General features: G+C 38.6%; 1 protein-coding gene across 1 annotated transcript; it reads left to right on the top strand.

The window, feature by feature from the left end:
* The first annotated feature begins 319 nt into the window (after positions 1-319).
* LOC127447133 (ephrin-B2a-like) lies at positions 320-22,902 on the top strand. Its single transcript, XM_051708745.1, has 5 exons — positions 320-1,208; positions 9,308-9,591; positions 17,262-17,354; positions 17,775-17,882; positions 18,796-22,902. Exons 1-5 carry the CDS (start codon positions 1,096-1,098, stop codon positions 19,194-19,196), a joined length of 999 nt encoding a protein of 332 aa, XP_051564705.1. The 5' UTR covers positions 320-1,095; the 3' UTR covers positions 19,197-22,902.
* Positions 22,903-24,267: the final 1,365 nt, after the last annotated feature.

Consider the following 24,267-nt stretch of genomic DNA (forward strand, 5'->3'; position numbering starts at 1 on the left):
GATGCACGTAGCATCTTTTTGCATCTAATTCTACATTATAAGTAGGCCTACGGGTTGCTGCTTTTCGTAGTAGTTAATGCAATAGTTGCGATTTCCCAAATATTTTTTGAAATGCAGAAATTGCATTAATCCCTAAGCATTTAAATCTGGATATACAATATTCTCTCATTACTCAACCAGTCGCCGGGCGACCGCTTGATTGACAGGTTTCTCTCCATCGCTACCTGTCCAATGAGACGCTAGGTGGGAGGAGTCAGCAAAAAAACTCGCCCTAACAAATATTCCGTCTCGTAGACGCTCACTGCTACTTGCAGTACAGACTCGCGTACAGCTCTAAGCAACCCTGCGATTCACGCGCACAGCATTTCAATCCGGACCTGAAGGGTTCGAGCCGCAGCTGTTCTCTGCTACAGTGCGGGTTCCACGGCGACCCATGAGAACTTTCATTTGACTTCATCATTTCTTTTTTATTTTCAGCCATTTGTCATTCTTATTTTTTCATTCATCCAATTATTGAATTCTTGCTCATCTTTTCCAAACTGCCTCATCCATTGTGGGAACTCTGGTCATTTTCCTTAATTGTCTGAACGGAATAGCTACCTCGAGACGAGCATTTGCTTCACGCATTTGGAATTGGTACCTGCTTGGCTTGTTATCCACACCGGGGGGATTAACTTCCATGTCTCCACGGACATCCACAACGGCGGCGACGACACGGGTCGCCTTCCTCTGAGGGGAATGTACGTTCTTCTCACGGCTGGTTGATCGGAGAGTGCTCCACTCTGTCATATATTTTACCGAATGAGAAACTGCCTGCTGTCCGCGGTGCTGCTATCTCTCACCTCGAGCGGGACTATTAGAGGAGTAGTTCTTCTCATCGGGATGGCTCACTGTTAACCGGGTTCATATTAAACAGTGTTTTCCTTTCTCTCCTGGAACGGGGATATTTAGTTTGTATTGTTATAATCAGCACTCCCTTTTTTTTTTTTTTTTTTTTTTTCTTTTCTTTTCTTTTACTTTTTTTTTTTTCCTTTTTTTTTTTCAAAGTAGAAATTCCCTTGAAACGGAATTTGACCGTAACGGTCATAACGGACCATGGGCGACTCTCTGTGGAGGTATTGCTTTGGAGTTTTATTCATCGCGTGCAAGGTGAACCTGTCCCGCGCGCTCATCCTCGACTCTGTATACTGGAACACGACGAATACCAAGTAAGTGCTCGAGCCCAGTCACATATAACCGTACCTCAACGTCTCCCCCTCTCCCCCAGACATTCAAATCCTGAAAGCGATTAATGTAGGTAGATATTTTACAGTAAAGCAGGATAAATGTGTTTGTACATTGCTAACGCGTTCATCCTGCCTTACTGTAAATGAAAAAGAACAGAAGGTGATGTGGTGCTTCGAGCACTATTAGAAAATGACGCGTTGTCTCCATTCACAGGGATTTTGGACGTTAAAAAAAAAAAAAAAAAAAAAATAGTCGCGTTTCCCAATAATTAAAAATCCACTGTGCTCTCTTATAAATTGGGGGGGGGGGGAATTCTTAGAAGTGAATTGTTTTGAATGGCCCCTCAGGACCGCAGGTCAATAACTCCGAGGAGATTTTTACGCACAATGGTTTCATGTATTTCACGGCACTTATTATTATTATTATTATTATTATTTGTATACATATTTGACACTTGTAATAAAACTACATTTGAGAAATTGGCTTTTGTGTTTATAGAGACACAAATGTTGTTAAGCAACCTGAAATCTCTAGCTATTTATGTTTTATTGAAAGGCTTAGGCCCCAAGTCCAATACCTCAGGAAATGTTTGTGTAATTCTCACTATCATCATCCTCTTACAGAAAACGAAATCTCAATATAGTTATTTTAGCATTTCCCTGGTAGATTTCACTGGTCTTGATTTACCTGTATTTTTTAGGCCTCTTTACCCCCCCCCCCCCCCCCCCCCCATTATCAAATGAACATTGAACATTGTAATTCTTTTTCTGAAAAAAACATCCAACAGTAGTCGCATTTAAACGGAGACTCATAACGTTGACTTTTTTATTTCTTGATATGTGGTATTTATTAATTTTTTCGATGCGAATTCAGTCGTGGACATTTGAAGATGAGCACACACATGTAGCCCATAGGCGTTCAATAATGCATTAGAAAACATCGAAACATCCACTAAATGCTGAAATTCAGAGAGCAGCCCAGAGCAGCAGTCAGTACAGATTTATGTATGCGAAACTCCAGCTCGTTTAATAATTCAGCTTTATCTCTCGACTCAACCCTTCTCTTTTACCTCATGCATGGGGCAAGGCCGGGTGTGCAGAATATACCGCATAACAGGTGTCCCGTGTTGATAATCATGGTCTTGATTACTCAGGTAATGGAGCTGCTATCTTAGCCCTCTCGCAGGTGTCACAAGCGTCCTTAAGTTAGTTAATTAATAAATGTGTGATTTCTCATAAAGGCGCTCTGCTCGCCACAGGAAGCTCTGGGATTGAATCTTTGTTGAAAGAATGCTCGGCCTACGTTACAGCGCTTTACGCGTAATACTTTTTCTCAGCTGTGAAAAAGCGCAAAACGTAATAACTTGAAAAGTAATTTTTAAAAAGTCGCCCACATTGCTCTGGGTCTAAATGATCTGAGGGAGCTGATGCTTTAAAGTAAAATACTGTAGTTTGGACGCACGAGGAAGGAAATTTGCGAATGTTCATCGTTGTATTTGTAAAATTTTGCCTTGAAAGGACAAACATAAAGAATATGACGTGTTGCATTGAGAAACCCAATGTTTTTTGTTTGTTTGTTTGTTTGTTTGTAAGTTTTTTTGCTGAATGTGCCCATGACCCTTGGCCTCCACTTACTTTTACATTATTCATATATCAGGGCTTGTTATATGGCCAATTTAGTACTCACAATTGCAATAATTAACATTATTAAAACATTTAAATATATTTGAATATGTGCATTTAACAGACGTGGATTGGATTGGTGAATCTTAATATATCACCAGCTATATATATATATATATATATATATATATATATATATATATATATATATATATATATATATATATATCTATCTCACTGTTTCAATCATTGTTTCTAATAATCCAAGAGATATCATTGAGTATTTTAGATGTCCAGTAATTTATAATAGATTTAAGTAAGCCGTGTCAGCCGCACTTTACATTAGTGCAATGTAATTATATGTAAGTACTGAGTAGAAGCTACTAAACCACTACATGTACTTAATATGTAATTATTTTGTAGAGCAGTTTGTAATTGTAGCTTGTTTTGTAATTTATTATATTAAGATGTGAAACGTGGACACTGAAATGTCAAGTGTTGCCACCCTGTCTATATATTGTGACATCTTCATTGGTAGAGACCCAGAGCGACCATGGAGTGACCTCTAACTGCCTGTCTCTCTATTATGTGTCACTGTAAATATGCGACACATGTTTGCTGTAGGCCAGTGGTTTCAACCATGGGGCCGGGACCCACTATGGGGCCTCAGCACATTTCCAAGGGGGCCTCAAATTGTCTTCAAGTTGATTTAAAATAAAAAGTATTAAAATAAGTTAAATAATTCAACTTAATTAAAATGTAAATAAATAAATAAATACTTTAAGATGTATGCCTACAAATTATAAACAGACTCTTTCTGAAACTTCTAGAATAAAAAATGATCTATGATTAATTATTTTAATCAGACGCATCTAGTTTCGGGTGAGGGGGCCTTCAAATATTGTCTTGGACAGTGGGGGTCCTTAGAGTCAAAAAGGTTGAGAACCACTGCTATAGGCCTCATTCTCCCTGGGCCAGTCGGCGTTCCATGGAATTTCCCACTGTGCACATTCCTGAAGTTTAGTTAGGGTGACGGGTTCAAATGTATGATTCTTGTTATCACAGGACCTAGAATGAAGGCACTGATAGCATTGTTATGGCTGGCAGCTGTATTTTTTCCTCATTTAAAGCTGTTTTCCACCTTTATCCAGTGTTATTATAGTTTTGGATTTTTAATTATTTTTTTATTTCTATTTTATATTCAATTTGTCATTACAATTTAGCTTAGTTTTCATTAGTTTTCACAGTTTGTCTGCAAGTTTTAGTTTAGTTTTCATTTTCTCAGTGTTTTTTTAGTTGCAGTTTAGTTTAGTTTTAGTTTTATTTTAGTTTTAGTATTTTTTATGGCTGCCAAAGATAAGCATTTACTGGTGTAATTTAAAAAGTCTAACATAATTACGGTTCTCTGGGCAGTCTTGTATTACGTCTATCTAGTGATATTTTCATGTTTAATGTGGAATATAAATGTTGCAAAAAATTTTAATATAGGGCGAATATGGGCAAAGTGACAAAATGCATTTAAGCTTGATCCACATTGTATCCATATGTATTTAATTAAATGATTACAAATCATTACTAAACTAATCTTTGGGGAGTAAACAATTAAAGGGATAGTTCTCAAATCATTTTCTCAACCTCATGCCATCCCAGATGTATATGAGTTACTTTCTTCTGCTGAACACAAATGAAGATTTTTAGGAGAATATCTCAGCTCTATAGGTCCATACAATGCAAGTCAATAGGGGCCAAAACTTTGAAGTTCCAAAAAGCACATAAAGGCAGCATAAAAGTTATGCATATGACTCCAGTGGTTAAATCCATATCTTTAGAAACAATATGATAGGTGTGAGTGAGAAACAGATCAATATTTAAGTCCCTTTTTACTGTAAATCTTGACATCAGCAATCTCCTTGATAATCATGATTTCAATCTCAGTTATATTTCCCAGTGCCATCTAGCACTCTGCGAATTGTACTAGGAAGTATAATCGAGCTTGAAATCATGATCGTTCCTGTAGACTACAATTGCAAGATGTACAGTGAAAAAGGAGTTACATTTTGGTCTGTTCTCACCCAAAAAAATTAGATTACTTCAGAAGACATGGATTAAACCACTGGAGTTTTATAGATGATGCTATGCTGCTTTTATGTGCTTTTTAGAGATTCAAGGTTTAGACCCCATTCACTTGCATTGTATTGATCTAAAGAGCTGAAATACTCTACTAAAAATCTACGTTTGTGTTCAGCTGAAGAAAGAAAGTCATACACATCTGGGATGGCATGAGTGTGAGTAAATGATAAGAGAGTTTTGGGTCAATGATCCCTTTTTCTTTTTGAGGTTTAAAATTTATGATTTTACTTTGTGATGTATGGCAGAACTCATTTCATGTCCACTGGTGTGAAAAGCAATGTTAAAGAAAATGACAGAAATTTGAAGTAAATCTAGTTAAGCTTATAAACAAGTAAACGTTACCTTAATGTAATGATGTGAAAGTGTAGAAGAAATTATAAAAATGTATTTAAAAAATATATATATATTTTCTAGAGAATATTTTTGATTTTGTCCCACTTTAACAGTAGGTCCTGCTGCTTAAACACACTTGGGATTTGGTCAAAAGAGGATCTTGAAAGGTTCTACTTCCCAGTATTGAATATTTCTTAATTTTTGCTTTTGACTAAGGTAGAAGACATCCTAAGCTTTCTTCAGTGTTAGGTTATGTGTCGTTTGGATCATAATTCAAAGTGTCAAGAAAAGAAACATTTCCATAATTGTCCCACTTTGCCCATATTTTCCATATTATGTCAAAAACTGAAACTAAAATGAATTTGAGATCATTTTTGTTTTATTTTAGTTAATTTTAGAGTTATTAAAAATGATAACTTGCTTGTTTGAAAAATGAAAATTAATGAAAAATTATTTTAGTTTTTTCCAATAATTTCAGTTTTGTTTTTATTTTAGTTAACGAAAATGATTTCAGTTAGTTTTCATTTTCGTTAACTATAATAACACTGCCTTTATCTCAACAAGATAAACAGGCAAAACTCTGAGATAAGACGTGGCAAGAATCTTTTCTTATTCAAATATGTTTTAAGGCATTTGCATATTTTCTTTCTTTCTTTCTTTCTTTGCGAAAACTTTGTGAGCATTTAGGCATATACAGTATGCCTTCTCTCTACTGTATCAGTTCATAGCTATATTTTGGGAGGAGCGCGTTTAAAATCAGTTCTCTACTCCCTATGGCCTGCTGTACATGATACAACACACTCCCATAAAACTGAATCGCTGTTTGTGTGACGCTCAAAAACCACACGTCTCTATTATCTTTTCCTCCCATTGCAAAAATGTGTGTCAATTTATTGCACACCACCATTTACCCTTCAACTACTTCACTTCTGATATATGAGGCAGGTACAAACTCCTTTCCCCTTTCTCTCTCCCTCTCTTTCTCGTGCCATTTTGTCTAAGGTGAAGAAACAAAAGCAGTCTGCTCTACACATTTTCAGTCAATGGAGATTCCCCCTCTCTTCATTAAGAGATTACATCTCTTAGCAGGGTTCTGACGGGAGCACATCCATGGCTTCATACACATGCAGATACAGCATGAATGAATGAGAACGAGTGGGCCATGAATAATAACTACCCCTCCCCCCATCTGCGTTTAGAGGCGAAGGAACGTGTGCTTCTAATAGACTGCCACTGAAAGGCTGTCATGAAGTAGATGCTTCTCATGGTGGGATTGTTTCTCAGCTGTGGGAGAGAAAAGGGACTGAGGGAAAATTATGAGGTCTAGCTGTACAGATGGAGTGTGCTAAACAGTAGTTGCATTTGTGTTGCTCTGAAAGGTGAGGAGGGCTCTGGGCTACATAGTTCAGGATTACAGAATGAATGAATGAGGGAAAGAAAGACACGATAGGGTGACAACAGTCAAGCATATAAAGGGTTAAGGCGCCTGTATGGTCACTTTGCCCTCTCACCCGGCACAGGTCTCAGCTGCAGAGCATGATGGAGTGATTAAACCGTGAGATGTCTGTTGCCTTCTTTTGTCCTCTGCATTATATCCATGTCTTTCTGTGCCCAGTGGATCTCCATATTGGTCAGATGATTGAAAGTCAAACGGCTTATGTTCCCTCCTCCCCAATGCGTCCATCCCTTGTGTTGTTTCAGAACTTTGGGTTAGAGCGCTGTGGTCCTATTGGGGAAGGATTAGGCTATTGATGTCACCGTGTTACGGCTCGGCCCACACAACAAAAGGCTGAGATTAACAGGGAAAAATAAGAGAGAGAAAGAGAGAGCGAGAGAGAGAGAGAGAGGAAAGGGAGCAGCCAGATGAAAGCTGATTGACACAAATGTATATACGGAGGCACCAGGGAGAGGGAGCAAGATATCTGAAAACAAGAAGAGCTGTTCCATGACTCGGTGACGGAGCTAAAACTCTGCTTTAGTTTTAGCATGTGCATCACAGAGAGTCCTAAAATTTACACTCATTAGCTGGTGTAAGCGAGTGTCTCTTTTCTAGGTCTTTTATGTCTGTGGCCAACAGTTTTAGTTAGATTACTTCTTTTTGAAGTACTTTAGCGTTTTTAGTAGTGTTGCCAAAAACAAATATTTCTATCTGAGAGTAAGTGAATGAGTCATTGTAGAAGACAATGACAAAAGACAAAACAGCTGTCCTGTGTGCAAGAGACATAGATAGTAAATGAAAGAATGTGGACCGCAAATAAAATTATGGAGAAACGTCCGCAAATAGCACAGTCAGGTCTTCGTAGATGTTGTGCACATGTTCTGACTGTTCTCTCTTGCACACACACTCTCTCAGACTTAATGGCTTCTCTGTGTGCAGCTGCAGTCTTGTTAACAGAATGAGTACTTGTGCAAACCCTCATTCTGTCATCCTTTTCTTTTTCACATTCACATGTCTCAGAATATTTACGAACACTGGGAGAGTTGCCGACGCTGAAGTTGGGGGGGTTAAAGTGTGTTTTTTACATGAGAATTAAAGCCATTTACAAACATAAGTGTGACCTCTGGCTTTATTTATTCAACCACCCCCCACTTTTACACCCGCACCCCTCCAAAACTAAAACTACCAAGGACTGGGTAACAGTGACTCCTGTAAAATACTGACACCGTAATCACTGCTTTAATAGCAGAATGTGTGTGTTTGTATGTAGGGGTTGTGGGGTGACCTTGAATACCCTGTGGTTTAGGATAATGACTGTCTGTGGGGATGTTAGTGAGCTAAAAGATATGTATCGTAACTGGCAGGCTGCATTTGCCCTCTCCATTTCTCTGCTCTGCGTCGTACCAATCTTGTTTGCCCTGCATTAAATGCAATTTTTTTTAAATGCATCTGCCATTTTTTTAATGGCTGATGCTGATATATAGAGATCAAGGTGGCAGAGATCAGATGTAACACCGATATAAGAAGGCATGCTCAGAAATGATGATATACATATTACAATGTCACTTAATGGAATTAGAATGTCTGAAATGAAAAAATGCAGTCAATGTATTTTTTAATTTCTAGTTTCTAGAAACATTTCTAAGCAAATGTTTAGCATTTAGCAGGAAAACGGAATTGCTAAGTCAGTCATTAGTTTGCAGATTTGTAGGTTTGTAGGAATATGTAAAACCTTTAAGGTGTGAACATGTTTGACTCAGATAATTTACCAGTCTCACCCGTTCTTTTCAATGAACCCTAAGCAAATATTTAAACTCACCACACACACACACGAACACACTGTTTGTCTGTTCTTGGCTTTTCAAATAAGCCTGCGTAAAGATAAGACATGAACGAGATAACGATCCAGTGTTCAGAGTTTTGATGCCGAGAATGGCTCGAGAGGATTTGTCTGACTAGATCTGTCCTACAGATAGTCCTGACAGCTTCCCTGCAGCACATCTACTGCACACACACTCCAGAGCAGTTTTCCCAGCTACTCTTGTTTTAGTCCCTCGAGGCGAATGACTGGGAGCGTCGCCTGATGCCATCCACAGAGCCACATTGCATGTGTGTTCGGTTGCAGCGTTTTTCCTCCGTATTTCCCATGACATCATTTTCTTATTGCAGCGCTGTTGTTTGAGCGCTTGGCATCAGAGACACTGACATTTGCCTTCATTCTTAATTCAGCCGTAAGTCAACACCTTTGTCTCATTCTAGTTGCGCCGCTTTGTTTTCATTTTCTCATAAAGGATCTCGAAAACACTCTGAATACCCATTTAGGCCGAAAGCAGTTTAAGACCACGTCAGTTACTCACCCACAGTTTCATTAACCAGCACAACTTGTTCAGAACCTGCTTTATTTTTCATAATCACTGCTAAATAATTGATTTGCCTCTTTTAATTATTGATCACTCCATGCTGTACCATCCAGCATATTTCTGATCCATAGAGTGGTGCAGATATGAATTATTAGCTGTGAAGTGTCTCACTCTCTCTTTCTGTCTCTCTTTCAAAGGTTTGTGCCAGGACAGGGTCTGGTGCTGTACCCACAGATCGGGGATAAGATGGACATAGTTTGCCCTCGTGTAGAGGGTGGCTCAATGGAAGGAGTGGAGTATTATAAACTCTATATGGTTCCCCGGGAACAGCTGGAGTCCTGTACAGTCACAAAGGCGGACACGCCTTTACTCAACTGCGTGAAACCGGACCAGGATGTCAAATTCACCCTCAAATTCCAGGAGTTCAGCCCAAACCTCTGGGGCTTGGAGTTCTTTAGGGGAAAAGACTACTACATTATCTGTGAGTATGAAAGGGGATGGGTGATTCTCATAAAACCTGTCAGGAAAATGTCCTCGTCCTATATTACTCCAAAATCAAAAGAAACAAAAAAAAATATTTTTATTTTGCATATAGCAAATTAAGCCTATTTTTAGGGCCATTTTACCCCAATTTTCGTTACCACAATGCAAAAAAGATTGTCATTACGAAATTCTCTTTACAGCAACGTGAAAAAAATGGTATATTATTTAAATTGTAAAGTATTTATACATTGTAGTAGTACTAACTTTAATTTTTATAATTTTAACAGCATATTTTTTACTTTAATACAGTAAAAAAATAATTATGTGACAGTAATGAAAATCATTATTGAATACAACGGGAATAATAAAAGTAAACCATCCGGACGTGTTATGGGATAGAGAATTGGGGAGCAAAATGTGCCTGAAGTGTCCTGAAAATAATGTCACGATGCAAAAATATTTACAAATCCTTTTCTTAATACGAAATGTTTTGTTCAATAATTCATAAATTCAATAATTTGGGGCTAAATATGCCCAGGACAGTGCAAGCCACAGTTCAAGACCACTAGATCACTTTGCTGCACTGTTCTGGCCAATTAGGTTAGCTTTGGTTTGTTTATGGTCAGATTTATGTGGTTTCGAGTAACGAGGCATATGCTGACATTGTGTCATAAAATACATTAGTTATGTTTTTGTGAGCTAGTTGCTGTGTTCACGGATGTAACTAATTATAGATTTATATCATAGTTGTTTGTTTATGTTGACTGAAATGGTAGTTCCAGAGTTACTGAAACAGAAAGTTTCTGTTTGTGAAGTGCGAGGGGCGTTTTACATTGAATGCATAAAACACAGCAAGCACAAATAACTTCTCATGTTCACGTTTGCAGTGTATCGTTTTGCATGTGGGTTGAGTTTTTGCATTTGCCAGCACAATATCTGCACACCTGGCCTCTACACACTTACACACAGACACATACAAGCTTCAGGCTCAAAGCAAGCTGTATAAACAAAGTTGGTTAGTTTGGAGAGGAGCAAAGGGATATAGCAAATGGAATAACTGAGACACACACACACATAAACAGAGGCTGCTTTGATGCACAGCGTCAATCTCATTCCCCTTCACTAAGTTATGAGCCGTTCTCTCTCTCTCTCACTTTTAGTGAGAGTTCACTTCTAGCATAAGGAGAAAATTCAATTTTGCAGTTCTGGGAAATTCGCTGTTTATTTTGTTCTCTCTCAGTTTCTCTTAAACGATTCTAATTTGTGGAGAGAAAAGTGAAATAGAGGAAAAGGAGGAGGAGAAAGAGAACTTAGTTCATTTTACTGCATTGTAAATGTTAATTGCCCTGTTGTACTGCTGGAATCATGTGTGTGTGTGTGTGTGTGTGTGTGTAGAGTTGTGAAGTGCAAAATTGTACAACTGCTGTGTGTGTGCAAGTCTGTGTTGGGGTAGTTTATTCAATAAGTCATTAATTAAAAAGTTTAATCCTAATAGCTCAATTTAATCACTCTGTCTTTATCAATTGGATCTGCTTAGAAAGCAATTAGATGATTTCATTGCCTTACAAACGTGTTCAGCAAGCCAAACCTATGTGTGTGTATGTGTGTGCTGGACAAACTTTCAAATGGCTTTCTCATTGTTCATCTGCCGTGTTTGTGTGTGTGAAGATGAGTTTGATGTGATCTTGTCTGACAGATTGCACTAGAGCCACAAGCTAGGAGAGAGAGAGAGATACATGATCTAAATATGGCGAGAGAGAAAAAGAGAGAGAGCGGAAATGTTTGGTAAAACTGAAAGAACACAAGCCAAAGAACTATGTGATAAAAAAAAATGGACAATGAGAAGTATTTTGTAAATCTTAAAGGTGCACTCATCAGTGGACTAGGAAAGCCATTTCTTTTTCTCTTCTTAAGTGTGCTCCCCCCTGATGATAGCCACCGTGTTAAAATCACATGACCAGCTGTGTCTTGCAGAGTTAATAAATGCTGATAGTCCAAGTCGACCATCGTATCATCCAGTGAAACATAATCAAAACATTCTTAGGGTACGTTTACACGACAACGATGTACTAAAAACGGAAAAGTTTTTCCTTTGCGTTTTTGAAAAGTTTCGCGTAAAGATGACAACGTTATCAAAACGATACCCGTTCACACTTATCCGTGAAAACGACTAAAAACACTGTATTATGCATGCCAGGCCAGTAGTTGGCGATGTCACTTTGTAAAGAAACACTACGCGGCTGCGCACAGCATTCTTCCACAGAGCGGTGAATACAAACAATGAAGCTGGCGATCGCTGGTCATAGTAGTGATGCAGTAAATCTACACTTTGCTGGAGAAGCGTCAATAAACTCAAAATCGTGAGCAGCACAAACACAGTCCTGTTTTGAATGTCTCGTGCAAGTACTGCGCGCATGCCTTCAAGAGCATGCCTATAGACTGAACTCTCAAGATTATTCAATAAACTCTGCTCATTTTTACCATCACTTCGTCTCCTGCTTTCTCCTGTATTCCACCTGCTGACTCTTGGGCTGGCAGGAGAGTAAGTTAACATAACAAGCTGTTGATGTTGACTGGTTCTGGATATCAGACAGAACTCTGAGATATGGATATCTTCTGACGGAGAGAGAGGTCTTGTGTACACTGGATCTAACATGCCTTTTCACTGCTTCATGTTTTCATATTCTAAGCATATCACTGAATACTGTACATTACATCACATCTCTGTCTATAGGCTATATACATAAGCGGTAAAGGTACATCAAATAAAAGTAAATAAATAAATAACATTTAAAATACAAATACATTTTTCCCATCTGAATCCATACATTAATTTCAAGATTTTCAAATTGCAGGTTCTACCTACTGTACAATGTTCACACTCTATAGAAAACACTCCAGATTAATAAATTGTTGATAATTGTTGTTTGCACAGACACCAGTATTCATATTGATAATTATACATCTCAAATTGATGCCGATCAAGCAATCATTCTTTATATAACACGTAATACCCGTGCGCATGACGTCATCATTTTCACAACCTTGCACTTTGAAACCCGTTTTCAAAAGTTTGCATTTTCAGGCCCCAAAACGCCGTTGTCGTGTAAACGAACAGCCAAAATACATAAAAAGTTTTCCGTTTTTAGTTGAAAACGTTGTCGTGTAAACGGCCCCTTAGAGTACCTTCCACTGGTAACAGCAGAAAGAGAACAAAATGCAAAGGAAGAATAGTGCTTAAAGAGCTGAAAGAGAGAGAGAATCTGTCCATCTGCAGTTTTAATTAGTGTTTCATTGGTTTTATTAAGGACTGAGATGAAAGGCTGGGCCCAGTTGCAAGAAACCCCTTAAGTTAAGAAAAACCTTAATTATAATTATAAGTGTATTGTCAGTAAAGCTTTTCTTAACTGATGGGGGTCCTTGCAACCTGGCCCTGTTCTTTAAGACAATCTACTGTCCTAATCTTATAGAACATGTTCACAAGGGTGTGTGTGTGTGTGTGTGTGTTTGTTTGCTGCTATTGGCAGAAACTCAACGGCCTTTAGCAGCTACAGTATGTATCAGCATGATATTGCAGAGCACAGTACCAGCATGTCAGTAGGCACTACCAGTGATGAGCATTTATTGCTTTAATGGGTGATTTATCACTTTTATAAGTGATTTATTACTGTAAACCATATTTTGTTTGTATTGTTGTATATATTGTATTCTATTTTCAATTTTCTAACTGTGTCCCTTTCTTTTATTTTATTAATTTCTTTATTTACGTCGCTATATTTCTTTTCGGTATCTGTATCTATTCTATCCATTTTCTGCACTACTCTGAGAGACACACGTAGAGGGAGAGACAGAAATTGTTTGCCTTTGGTCAAAGGCTTTTCGAGGTGCTGTGCCATATCTTATTAGAGAAGATGTGCAATGTTTTTGTGTGTGTATATACTGTTGTGTTTCAGCTCTCATTTTTGTCTTGAGCGCTGCTCACCACTCAGTGACCCTGATGCCATGTTGATCAGGTCAAACAACAGCTCATCACACTCATTCAGATTCAAATAGCATTACTACTGGTAAAAAAGCCTGACACTGCACAACGCATAAGTAATTTTATATACACTTCACTGAACACTATGGTCCTAATAAAGTGCCCAATGTTGTCTTCTGCTGTTGTAGCTCATCCGCCTAAAGGTTCGACATGTTGTGCCTTCTGAGATGCTATTCTGCTCACTACAATTTTACAGAGCAGTTACCTGAGTTACCTTAGCCTTTCTGTCAGCTTGAACCAGTCTGGCCATTCTCCATTGACCTTTCTCATTAACAAGGTGTTTCCATCCGCAGAACTGCCGCTCAGTGGATGTTTTTTTGTTTTTGTTTTTAGCACCATTCTGAGTAAACTCTAGAGTCTGTTGTGTGTGAAAATCTCAGGAGATCAGCAGTTTCAGAAATACTCAAACCAGCCCGTCTGGCACCAACAATCATGCCACGGTCTAAATCACTGAGATCACAATTTTTCCCCATTCTGATGGTTGATGTGAACATTACCTGAAGCTCCTGACCCGAATCTGCATGATTTTATGCATTGCACTGCTGCCACATGATTGACCAATTAGATAATCGCATGAACAAACAGGTGTACAGGTGTTCCTACTAATAAAGTGTTCAGTGTGTATACATTACACAGTATATATACAGTACATTACATTTACATTTATGCATTTGGCAGATAGTAAGAAATAGCTTTACAAGGTAACAAGGTTACCACTTTTTATGGTGTAGCTGCCCTTTTCTTGTGGCAGGAATGAGAATTGCCTTGTTTTTTAAGATGGAAATCTTTGTGATGGGTTGTGAAATAAATCCATTTGTGGGTTATCTGTCAGTATTGGGACTTTGTGTGTGCCTGTAACACAGATACACACTTAATAGTCTTTACCAGCTGGTCTGTCAATTCCAAGTCAAACACTCTAATTACATCTAAACTTCTGGTCGAATAGACAAGTTTTCACAAGGGCTTAATACATATTATTGTTTGTGTGTGAACGACTGAGTGTGTGTGTGTGTGTGTGTGTGTGTGTGTGTGTGGTTTGTTTGATTACAAGAAAGCTTTGAAGAAGTGGTTCAAAAATAGTTATCCTTTTCAAGTTTCAAAAAACACACATCTCATGTGACCATGACTACTGTTGACCTGGAATGTTCAGCTCATCATGTGATTATTATGTGTGTGTGTGTGTGTGTGTGTGTGTGTGTGTGTGTGTGTGTGTTTAGGCTCATTAATTTCATGACTTATGAAATGAACACTGAAGGAACACAAGCTTTTAAGGAGCTTTTGATGTAATGAGCTTGTCTTCTACTCAGCACTAAAAAGCCACAGGTCAGAGAAAGATAGAGAGATCAAGACAAACAGAGATTCAGATTGAGTGATGTCGCTGCTGCTGTCCCTAAAACAGAAAAAGATGAAAAGTAGAATAAGAGAAGCAGAGAGATGACAGACAGAGTAAAGGAAAGACACTGCCACATTCATGAACCCACATGGCACTGTCCTACAAACTCACTCACACTCTTTCTGCTTCATGAAAGTGTCAGAATTGGAAAAAGTGATGATGGGGGGATAGGCGCCTTATAGACTGCAACCCCCCAATCCCCCCCACCCTCTCTCTCTCTCTCTCTCTCTCTATATCTGCTTCTCTCTCTCTCTCTCTCTCTTGCTGTGAATGCAGGCCACATTGTTCTGGAAGCTGACCAGAAGTTAAGCCCTTGGCAGCTCGTTAGCTCTGTGTTACTGACCCAATAGACCGCAAGCCTGCTGGGCGTGGACACACACACATGCACACACACTCTTATGGCATTGCTGCATTGTTCGGTTAAAAGGCCACGTGGGACACGTGGGACCAGTGGCTAGAAAACTAATGATAGTTTGTTTAGCTACACTGATGATGGCATCTTAATTCAGTTCGTAGAGTTTGTAGACCGTTTGTGCTGATGAGTATATATTTTTTTTTTTTTGCGATTTTGTTTGTTATGTAAGCCTATAAAGGAGCCTACTGACATTCATTTCAATAGAGCGCATCAATGCCCGCCCATTCTTTTAGCCGTCTTGGTTCCAGAAGTGTTTTTTTGCATACATTTTTTTAATAGGGATTTTATAAAATCATTCATAAAAGTGTTCTTAGCCATGAACCATTGTAACCAGCTTACTTAAAAAGTATTTGACAGTCTGAAAAAAGTCAAAGGTAGGCCTACAAGAGTGTGTACATAAAGTCTTTTTAATGATGGAATGAACTACAATTCTACAAAGCATTGCAGATGGCGTAATTAAAAACGATGTAAATATATAAAACTTTTGATATTAAGTTGTTGATTCTAAGTATAGAATTATTATATTTTAAGTTAATTGAAAAATATTAAGATGCATACTAATATATAAGTAGTTTAAGAGTGTAGGAATGCCGACTCAATTATGTCATTCTCAGTGCGTCATGGAAGTGGGCGGCAGAGACTATTTAGTCCCGAGATTAAAATTATTGTATTAAAATGAAAGGGAGAAATTGGAATGCCCAAAATGGTGGATGTAGAAAAGAAAATCCCGCTTTACAGGTAAAAGAGCCAATTACCTTTTAGATACAGACATCGCCTGTCAATCAACCCGAGAACACGCATGTGCATTAACTGGACCAGTCTGATTTTAAAAATTTTTTTTTAGCTGTGATCTAAATGAAATAAGCATAATTTATGATACCATTGTTTTCAGATTTTACTGCTGATTTGAAATGTGTTTTTTATCATAATCTTGGCCAACCATGTTAGAGATTTCTGTCTTTCCCCATGTAAGTAGATAGGATCTGTACTTTTATGCCGCTTATATCCATAGAAAATAGCTGCCTGGGAGTGTTTCCAAAGATAAGGCATAAGGAGTGGACTAACTTGCCTTAAAAAGGGACCTTGGTGGGTGGTCACTGCTGGGATCTTTTGCTGCAATTCTCAGATAGATGGACCTTTCTCATTGATTGTGTAGTTCTTCACCACAAATTCTGCTAATAAACACTTTTTTGAAATAATGCAGACTGACAATGACTACAAGGAAGACAGTTTTTTAATTGTGCATTTTTTTCTTGCTCACTTGTTTCTTGATAGACATCTGCTGTGGCTAAATAGTTATGCACTCTTAAATGCGCCCTAAACCTCACATTCATTAATAGCACTCTCTGTGCCTTCTTTGTTAAATTATTAAAGCCCTCTGCTGGTGCTGAATGCCTCTGCTTCAACTGCGAACAAAATTGTCTTTTAATTATTCCTTTATTCCTTCTTATATCTTGGTGATATGTTAAAGTGCATCACTACATGTTCAGCGGGGGTTCTGGCCATCTTTCAACACAAAAACAAACACGATTTTGGCCAATACAAATTTCAAACAGTGGTCCATGTCAGACTTAAGTTTAAGAGCTATTTAAAGTTTGGTTACATGATTTATGAAGGTGCTGCACGAAGACTTGTTAAGATGCTTACCATTTTATAATGATTCATGAATATGCATTTGTTACATTAATTATGCAGTAACATCATCTAGATTGATCAAAGGTGGTAAATGAGATGTACAATCTCAGTTATGTATTTGCATACATAAAAGCAACACTTGCGTATATAGATGCTAAAGTTGTTTTTGTTGTAATTGTCTTCCAGCTACATCTAATGGAACAATGGAGGGGCTGGAGAATCAGGAAGGAGGGGTGTGTAAAACCAAGTCGATGAAAATTGTCATGAAGGTTGGACAAAGTGAGTAAGATTTTCTGCTAGTGTTTGTATGTGGGTGTGTAATAGCTGTTTTACTGTGCACATACATGAGGGTGTAGAACAATAGTATAACGGTTCAAGAGCCATGCAGACCTTCAGTGGACTCTGCACTGTAATTTATGATGATTATAACCAGTGACATCCACAGTAATTACCATAGCCCACACCTACCAACACGAGCTGGTGAATTTCTCGCTCTCTCACAAACACATGCTGAAGGTCACTGGATTAATCATGGCTGCCTGTGTTTTAATTAAGAACACACACATACGGGTGCTATCAGTCACAAATGCACATACACACTTTTATTTCCTAGAGCAGCATGAAAGTAATAGCTCTCCACATGGAAATACACAAACTCATATCAAAGTGATGAATGTGTTTCTTATCTGTGTTTTGCAGACCCCTCTGATCCCATTTTCCCCAAAGACTACCCCACCAGATACCCCCCCAAACATCCCGAAACAGGAGCCAAGGACACCAAATCGAATGAAGTACTTGACAAGCATGGTACGTCACATATTTTATCACTTAACACACCTGTGATTCATAGAGACCTAAATGTGTGATATGAGAGGCGTGCGAGGGGAGCGTCACCGATTCATCATCCTTTATACTTGTCTCTCTGTCTTTCTTTCTGGATTTTCATCCCTTTTTTTTTTTTTTTTTGCTTAGCAAATGACCCTCATCCTGTCACAATGGCCTGCACTCATAAACATATACACACACATATCTCTGATGCGTTCTCATAAAATCCTTCTGACAAGCAGCCATTAATGTGACAGAGCAAGATGGACACGCTGGATTTCGTTCATTGCTCTCTCTCTCTCTCTCTCTCTCTCTCTCTCTCTCTCTCTCTCTCACACACTCTCTCTCTCTTCTCTCTCACACTCTCTCTCTCTTCTCTCTCACTCACTCTCTTCCAACTAGAAGCATATGGCCATCAAAGTCATTTGAGTGTCTTAGGAAAAATAATCCACTTGTAAAAACTGCTCGGGTGTGAGTGTTAGCAGCTCATCCATTCCGCCCACCTCACACCGCCCAGAACAACTCTTTGGAGTCAAAGCCATACAAGGTTACTCTGTCCATATATTTCCATGTCCTCTGACTGTGCATAGATTCTGAGATGTTATCTGCTGAAATCTGAATTTGGCTTTGCCTTAATATGCTTTTTTGAAAGCTCAGGATGTATTTCGGAAAACATTTGAAGACACCTCTTCATTAACAAAACTCTTGCTAGGTTTTGAAATTAACACTAGACAGAATGACTATCTCCAACACAGTTATCAGCCGCAGATGCAGATAATCTCAAAATGGCCAAATGCCAACCCAATAATTGGCCTGGATGGGATCGGTCTATCAATAGTGTCACTTCGTCATATTCTAATGGATTTCTTTTTTTTGGTTTTTGTTTTCTTCTTAGATGCATCTCATCACGGAGAAGAAAAAGGAGAAGGAAATAAATCCTCCGTCATCGGCTCAGAGGTTGCTCTGTTTGCCTGCATCGCATCAGCCAGCATCATCGTCATCATTATCATCATCATGCTGGTTTTCTTCCTGCTGAAGTATCGAAGACGCCATCGCAAACACTCACCTCAGCATGCCACCACGCTGTCACTCAGCACGCTAGCCACGCCCAAACGAGGTGGTGGCAGCGGCAACAACAACGGCTCGGAGCCTAGTGACATCATCATCCCACTGCGGACTGCCGACAGTGTCTTCTGCCCACATTACGAGAAAGTGAGCGGTGATTACGGACACCCCGTTTACATCGTACAGGAAATGCCACCACAGAGCCCAGCGAATATCTATTATAAAGTGTGAAAACAGACATGCTTTATTTGTGACGTTTTAACTCTAACCCCCACAAGCCCCTCGATGACCCCCCTGTAGTGCGGGATTGAGCTCACCCTCATCCCGCCCCCTCGTGGCTGTCTTATTTTTTGTTCTTGTTTATTTTACGATATTCCTGATTATTTCTCTCAGTATAGATGTTGCTGATGGTGGAGTGAAGCTCCTGATTTGCTGCTCTTGCACCTGCAAAAACAAAACAAGCAAAATTGAAGAAAACAGATATCCCATTGGGGGATTGGCATGCACTATAACGGACGTTTAGGATACTATAGTGTGTTTATGAGGGAGTGTTTGTGAATCAGATGAGCAGGGGAGAGGGGGGTTGAGAGGGTGGTCATGAAAAGAGATTTTATTTCTCTTTTATTTCACTACATCATTCTCCCTTAAAGACACAACACGCTGAGATATTGGGAGAGAAGGAGATGGAGAAGAGAAGTGATGTAAGAATATGACAAAGCAAGAAGTACGTTGGGCATGGCTAATTGGCTGATCCATCACAAAAACAGGAAGTGAATGAATCAAATTGGTCACTGCTAAAGGAAGTGGATTTATCGAGGAAGCTGTCATCCACAATTCATTCGATGTTCAGAGCTTACTATAGGACATTTGAATGGACATAACCTGTTTTCGTGCATTCACTTGTACTGTTTCATTTACATTAAAACACTCCTCATTTCCCACCTCTTTCTCTTCTACAAAATGACTTTCACAATGTTTACTTGAAGTCTTTTTGTATGGTCATACGTCTTGCATTTCTTTCTGTTATTCCCAGTGCAGTCCACTTGCAAATTTGTTTGGTAGAAGACTTAATAGGTATCATCATAGAGATCCTTTTGTGCTGGTATAACGTGGTATGGGAGATTCAAACACATTTCATTTCGTGTATGTTAGCTGCCAAGGGCTGGAAGAAGGAGAGAGACAGTGCAGGAGAAAAAGAGAGGAATGTTAGGTGAAATGATCAATATTTTGGTACAGTTGTTGCTGTCCTGTTAACTGCTGGGAAGGTGGAGGACCCGCATGAACACTTTAGCAGCACTTTGAAAGCCTCATCAGCTCGCCCATGTGGAGTACACACTTAAGTACAACACATTTACAGTAAAGAAACAGACAGAGACAGCAGGAAACACATTTTAAAATAAGGCTTATTGAGCTGTGGTGAGATCTGTCATTTTTGAAGCAAAATGGCCACCTTCCCCATGCCCGTTTGCTAGAGATGCATGTCACTGCAAAGATTCCTGTTCCTGAAATACAAGTATTTCTGCCATCACGCATTCAAACACATGCTCATTTACCAGTGGCCAATGTGGGCCATTGATAGTTGATCTGGTGCCCTCCTTTTTGCTCAAAAGCACATGGATGTCAAAATACATTGTTATTATTATAATTGTGATTTATTTACTTTTGAATTAGACACAAAAAAATGTAATTAGCATTGCTTTATGAATTTGTTTAGAAGTAGATCAAAACGGATGGAAATAGTTCAAGTAGAATTTATTTATGTTACATACAGCACCCAAACAGGTAGGCGTAAAACAGCAAGAATATGAATAATTTATGGTAAATCTGATAAATTATGCAAGATAGATAGAGTTGTCCTTTTTTGTTAAAATACAGATTTCTCCATTTTGTTATTTGCTTTTTTCCATCGATCCCTACACAAATAGCTGCCTTTCAACCACAAACACACTCTCACACAAGCGCATGTGCTTTATTGCCAGGGAAGGGGCGGGCTATGGAAGGAGCCATCTGAGAAAACAGCATGTTGTGTTTTAAAATAGCCGAAAGGAATGAGATGGAAGGGCCAGAAATGGCCCAAAGGAAGGGCACATTTAACGGAGTCCTGACTAAACCAACTTCTCCAGCCTGCCTGTCTCTCTTGATGAAGCTCAGATGTGCTCTGGGTTGAAATTAGGCCTCCTAATCTGGATGAAAAGCAGTAGACGTGGGTTAGCAGGCATACCAGATGAGAATGAGTACAGGCTAAATGTAGTCAATTGCATGAAACAAGATTTTTTATGCTCATATTGTGGGAGGTTTCTGGAGAGAGAAAAAAACACATTATGATTTGTGACTGATGGAGGTCATAAGTGGACTTAGTATCCCACAACTCCCAAAGGATTTCAGAACTCCCATATTCCCTCCAGTCAGTCCTCTCCTAGTGGTTATGTGTGTTGTTAATAGTGCAAACCTCTTCCTAAACAATGCCAGCCTACCAGCCCATTTTCATTTATTTCTTACATTGACTTCAAATCTAAATCGCTTTCAAAATGTCCACAAATTGTATGAGGACATTTGACTGTGCATTGCCATGGTCACACATTAACTGTTCATCCATTTTGTTTTCATTTGTTCATGGAGGTTCTTCAATCTCACCAAGAAGCCAAGACTTGTGTGATCGGAGCTTTGTGTCTCTGTAAGAGGCCACAAAATCTGCAAATATGCAATTTTTATTTATTTTTATAACAATTGAGAAAAAAAGATGATATACGTAACTATGGAAAGTGTTCTTAACCATTGAAATGAGTGAAAAAATTAAACAAAAAAATACAGCATACGAAAATACAACAACCCCAGTGTGTTATTATTATTATTTTTTTTTATTAGTATTTTGTGCTGTAGGTTCGAGGTAAACTGTGAAAACATGCACACTTACACACATAGAAGTCTGAGCAGTTGGTTGAAACTATAGAAGACACACATACTAAAAAAATGACAAACATGTTGCTGTTTGGTTGCTGTCCCATGTGGGCTAAATATGACAATCTCCTTAGTTTCTTTGAATCTGAAGACACCTTCCCAGCGAGCAGGTTGCAAACTTTCCAGTAACATTGTAGGAATGATAGGACTTAACTAGTAGCTAAAGATGTTGCACCAATGTTGACGGAATGTTTGTGAAACTCTGAGGGAAATGTCTTCAGGCCACTGTAAAATGCCTTGCTTGTATGGTCACCCTGAGTTTACGAGACTCTAATTTTTGCACCGTACATCTGTATGTAAGAGGCTGTAAATACGTTATTGTTTCTATTGTATATGGATCCCTGGTCTTTACGATAGCCTTATTCTCACATTTCTAGCAAATAAAAAGATATGAAAAAAAAAAAAAAACACACAAAAAAAAACATGAATCACTTCAGTTTAAAGAGAACATACTAATTTTTTTTTTGGTAAATAACTTGTGTAAATATTGACAACGAACCCAATAAATTGTTTTTTATAAACTCTTAAAGTAAGATGTTTTGTATAGAATTTGAATTTTTTGCTATGTATTTTAGCTAGCACTCGTCAGAACCCTCCCACTCAACCCTTTTGCACTGTTCCCATGGTGATCTGGTTTAAAAATGAAAAAGAGATAAGAGAATTGCCAAACTGACTGCTTGCTGCATATTTGTGCCATACATGTGTACCATAGATATTTATTTAATTAGTTTTTTGTTTCTACCCAGTTTGTACGCAAATTCAGTATTATCATTTGAGTTTTTCCAACTTCTCAGTTTCCTGTTGTTATTTTTTTTCTGTTGCTGTCTTTTCCCGGTGGCAGACACACCCACCCTTCTCTCGCAGTGAGATCTGGTCAGGACGTGCGACATTATAAAAGTCATAGAAATGAAATGGCACACATTCCACCAGTCTGTTACAAACTGAAAATGTTTTTCAATAAAATGTTTTTCCTGTGGAACTTTCAGTTATCATTTATGTTTATTTAATGTGTTTTGACACATTGTGTCAGGTAGAGTTTGTCTGTTTACAACTGGACTTTAATTCTCATTAAATCTTTATTTCATGTTACTGGAATTTATTTCTCATCATCTCTTGGTAAGTGAACAAACTCGATTTAACATTCAACAACCTGAATGAATGAAAAATTCATTCTGGATTGGTAATCAGTTAATAAAACACAAAAATATTAATTCGGTCAAAAGTTTTGAAACACTTACTCATTCTTTATTATAATTTTTTTTTTTTTTCACATTTTAGAATAATAGTCAAGTCATCAAAACTATGGAATAACATAAATGTAACTACGGGAATTATGTTGTGACTAAACAAAATCCAAAATAAATCAAAACTGTGTTATATTTTAGCATCTTCAAAGTAGTCACCCTTTGCCTAGAATTTGCAGACATGTCCTCTTGACATTTTCTCAACCAACTTCTTGAGGTTTCACCCTGGAATGCCTTTTAAACAGTATTGAAGGAGTTCCCATCTATGTTGGGCACTTATTGGCTGCTTTTCTTTATTATTTGGTCCAAGTCATCAATTTCAAAAACTTTTTTTTTTTATTATTACATTTTAGTTTCATAATGAAATCAATTAATATGGTGGCACAATTATATTTTTGTCTACAAAACTAATTTCAAACATTTAAGCATATGCCTTCAGATCAAAAGATTTCTAAGATCTTGAGAAACATTTCAGTCAAGTGTTTCAAAACTTTTGACCGGTATATATATATATAAACTTAGAGGCTTAGGAACGTCCTGATTACTTTCGTAACCTCCATTCCCTGATGTAGTGACACTAGGGGTCACACTCGTGAGCCCCAAACACCTCTGCTTTTTGAAAAATGCCAATGGGAATTGGCGAGTGGAATTTGCATGCCACTCCCCCGGACATACAGGTATAAAAGGAGCTGGTATGCAACCACTCATTCAGGTTTTGTGCTGAGCAAGACAAGGTCCCGGCCATTTCAGCGTGTAGTTCAGTGTTGTGGCAAGAGGGACACAACGTCTCATTCCCTCCATCAGGGAACGGAGGTTACGAAAGTAACCAGGATGTTCCCTATTTGTCACTCACTCAACGTTGTGTCAATGTAGTGACACTAGGGGTCCCCTATACAAACGCCACAACTAGCTGAACTGTGTTACGTGGACTGGCGGTGCGAGACGGGCAGACCGCTGTGTGCCTCGTAGCCAGCGCACCAGGCCATCACATAACCTCCCCTAACGCTCTTATGAGCATCGAACTGTCCTTCGGAACAAGTCGACTGCCCAACAAATAGGGACAGGCTAGCCCAGCCCAGGAGCGTGAGGTCCGAGAACCA

The sequence above is a fragment of the Myxocyprinus asiaticus genome, chromosome 10 (assembly GCF_019703515.2).
Source record: "Myxocyprinus asiaticus isolate MX2 ecotype Aquarium Trade chromosome 10, UBuf_Myxa_2, whole genome shotgun sequence".
Classification (NCBI taxonomy): Eukaryota; Metazoa; Chordata; class Actinopteri; order Cypriniformes; family Catostomidae; genus Myxocyprinus; species Myxocyprinus asiaticus.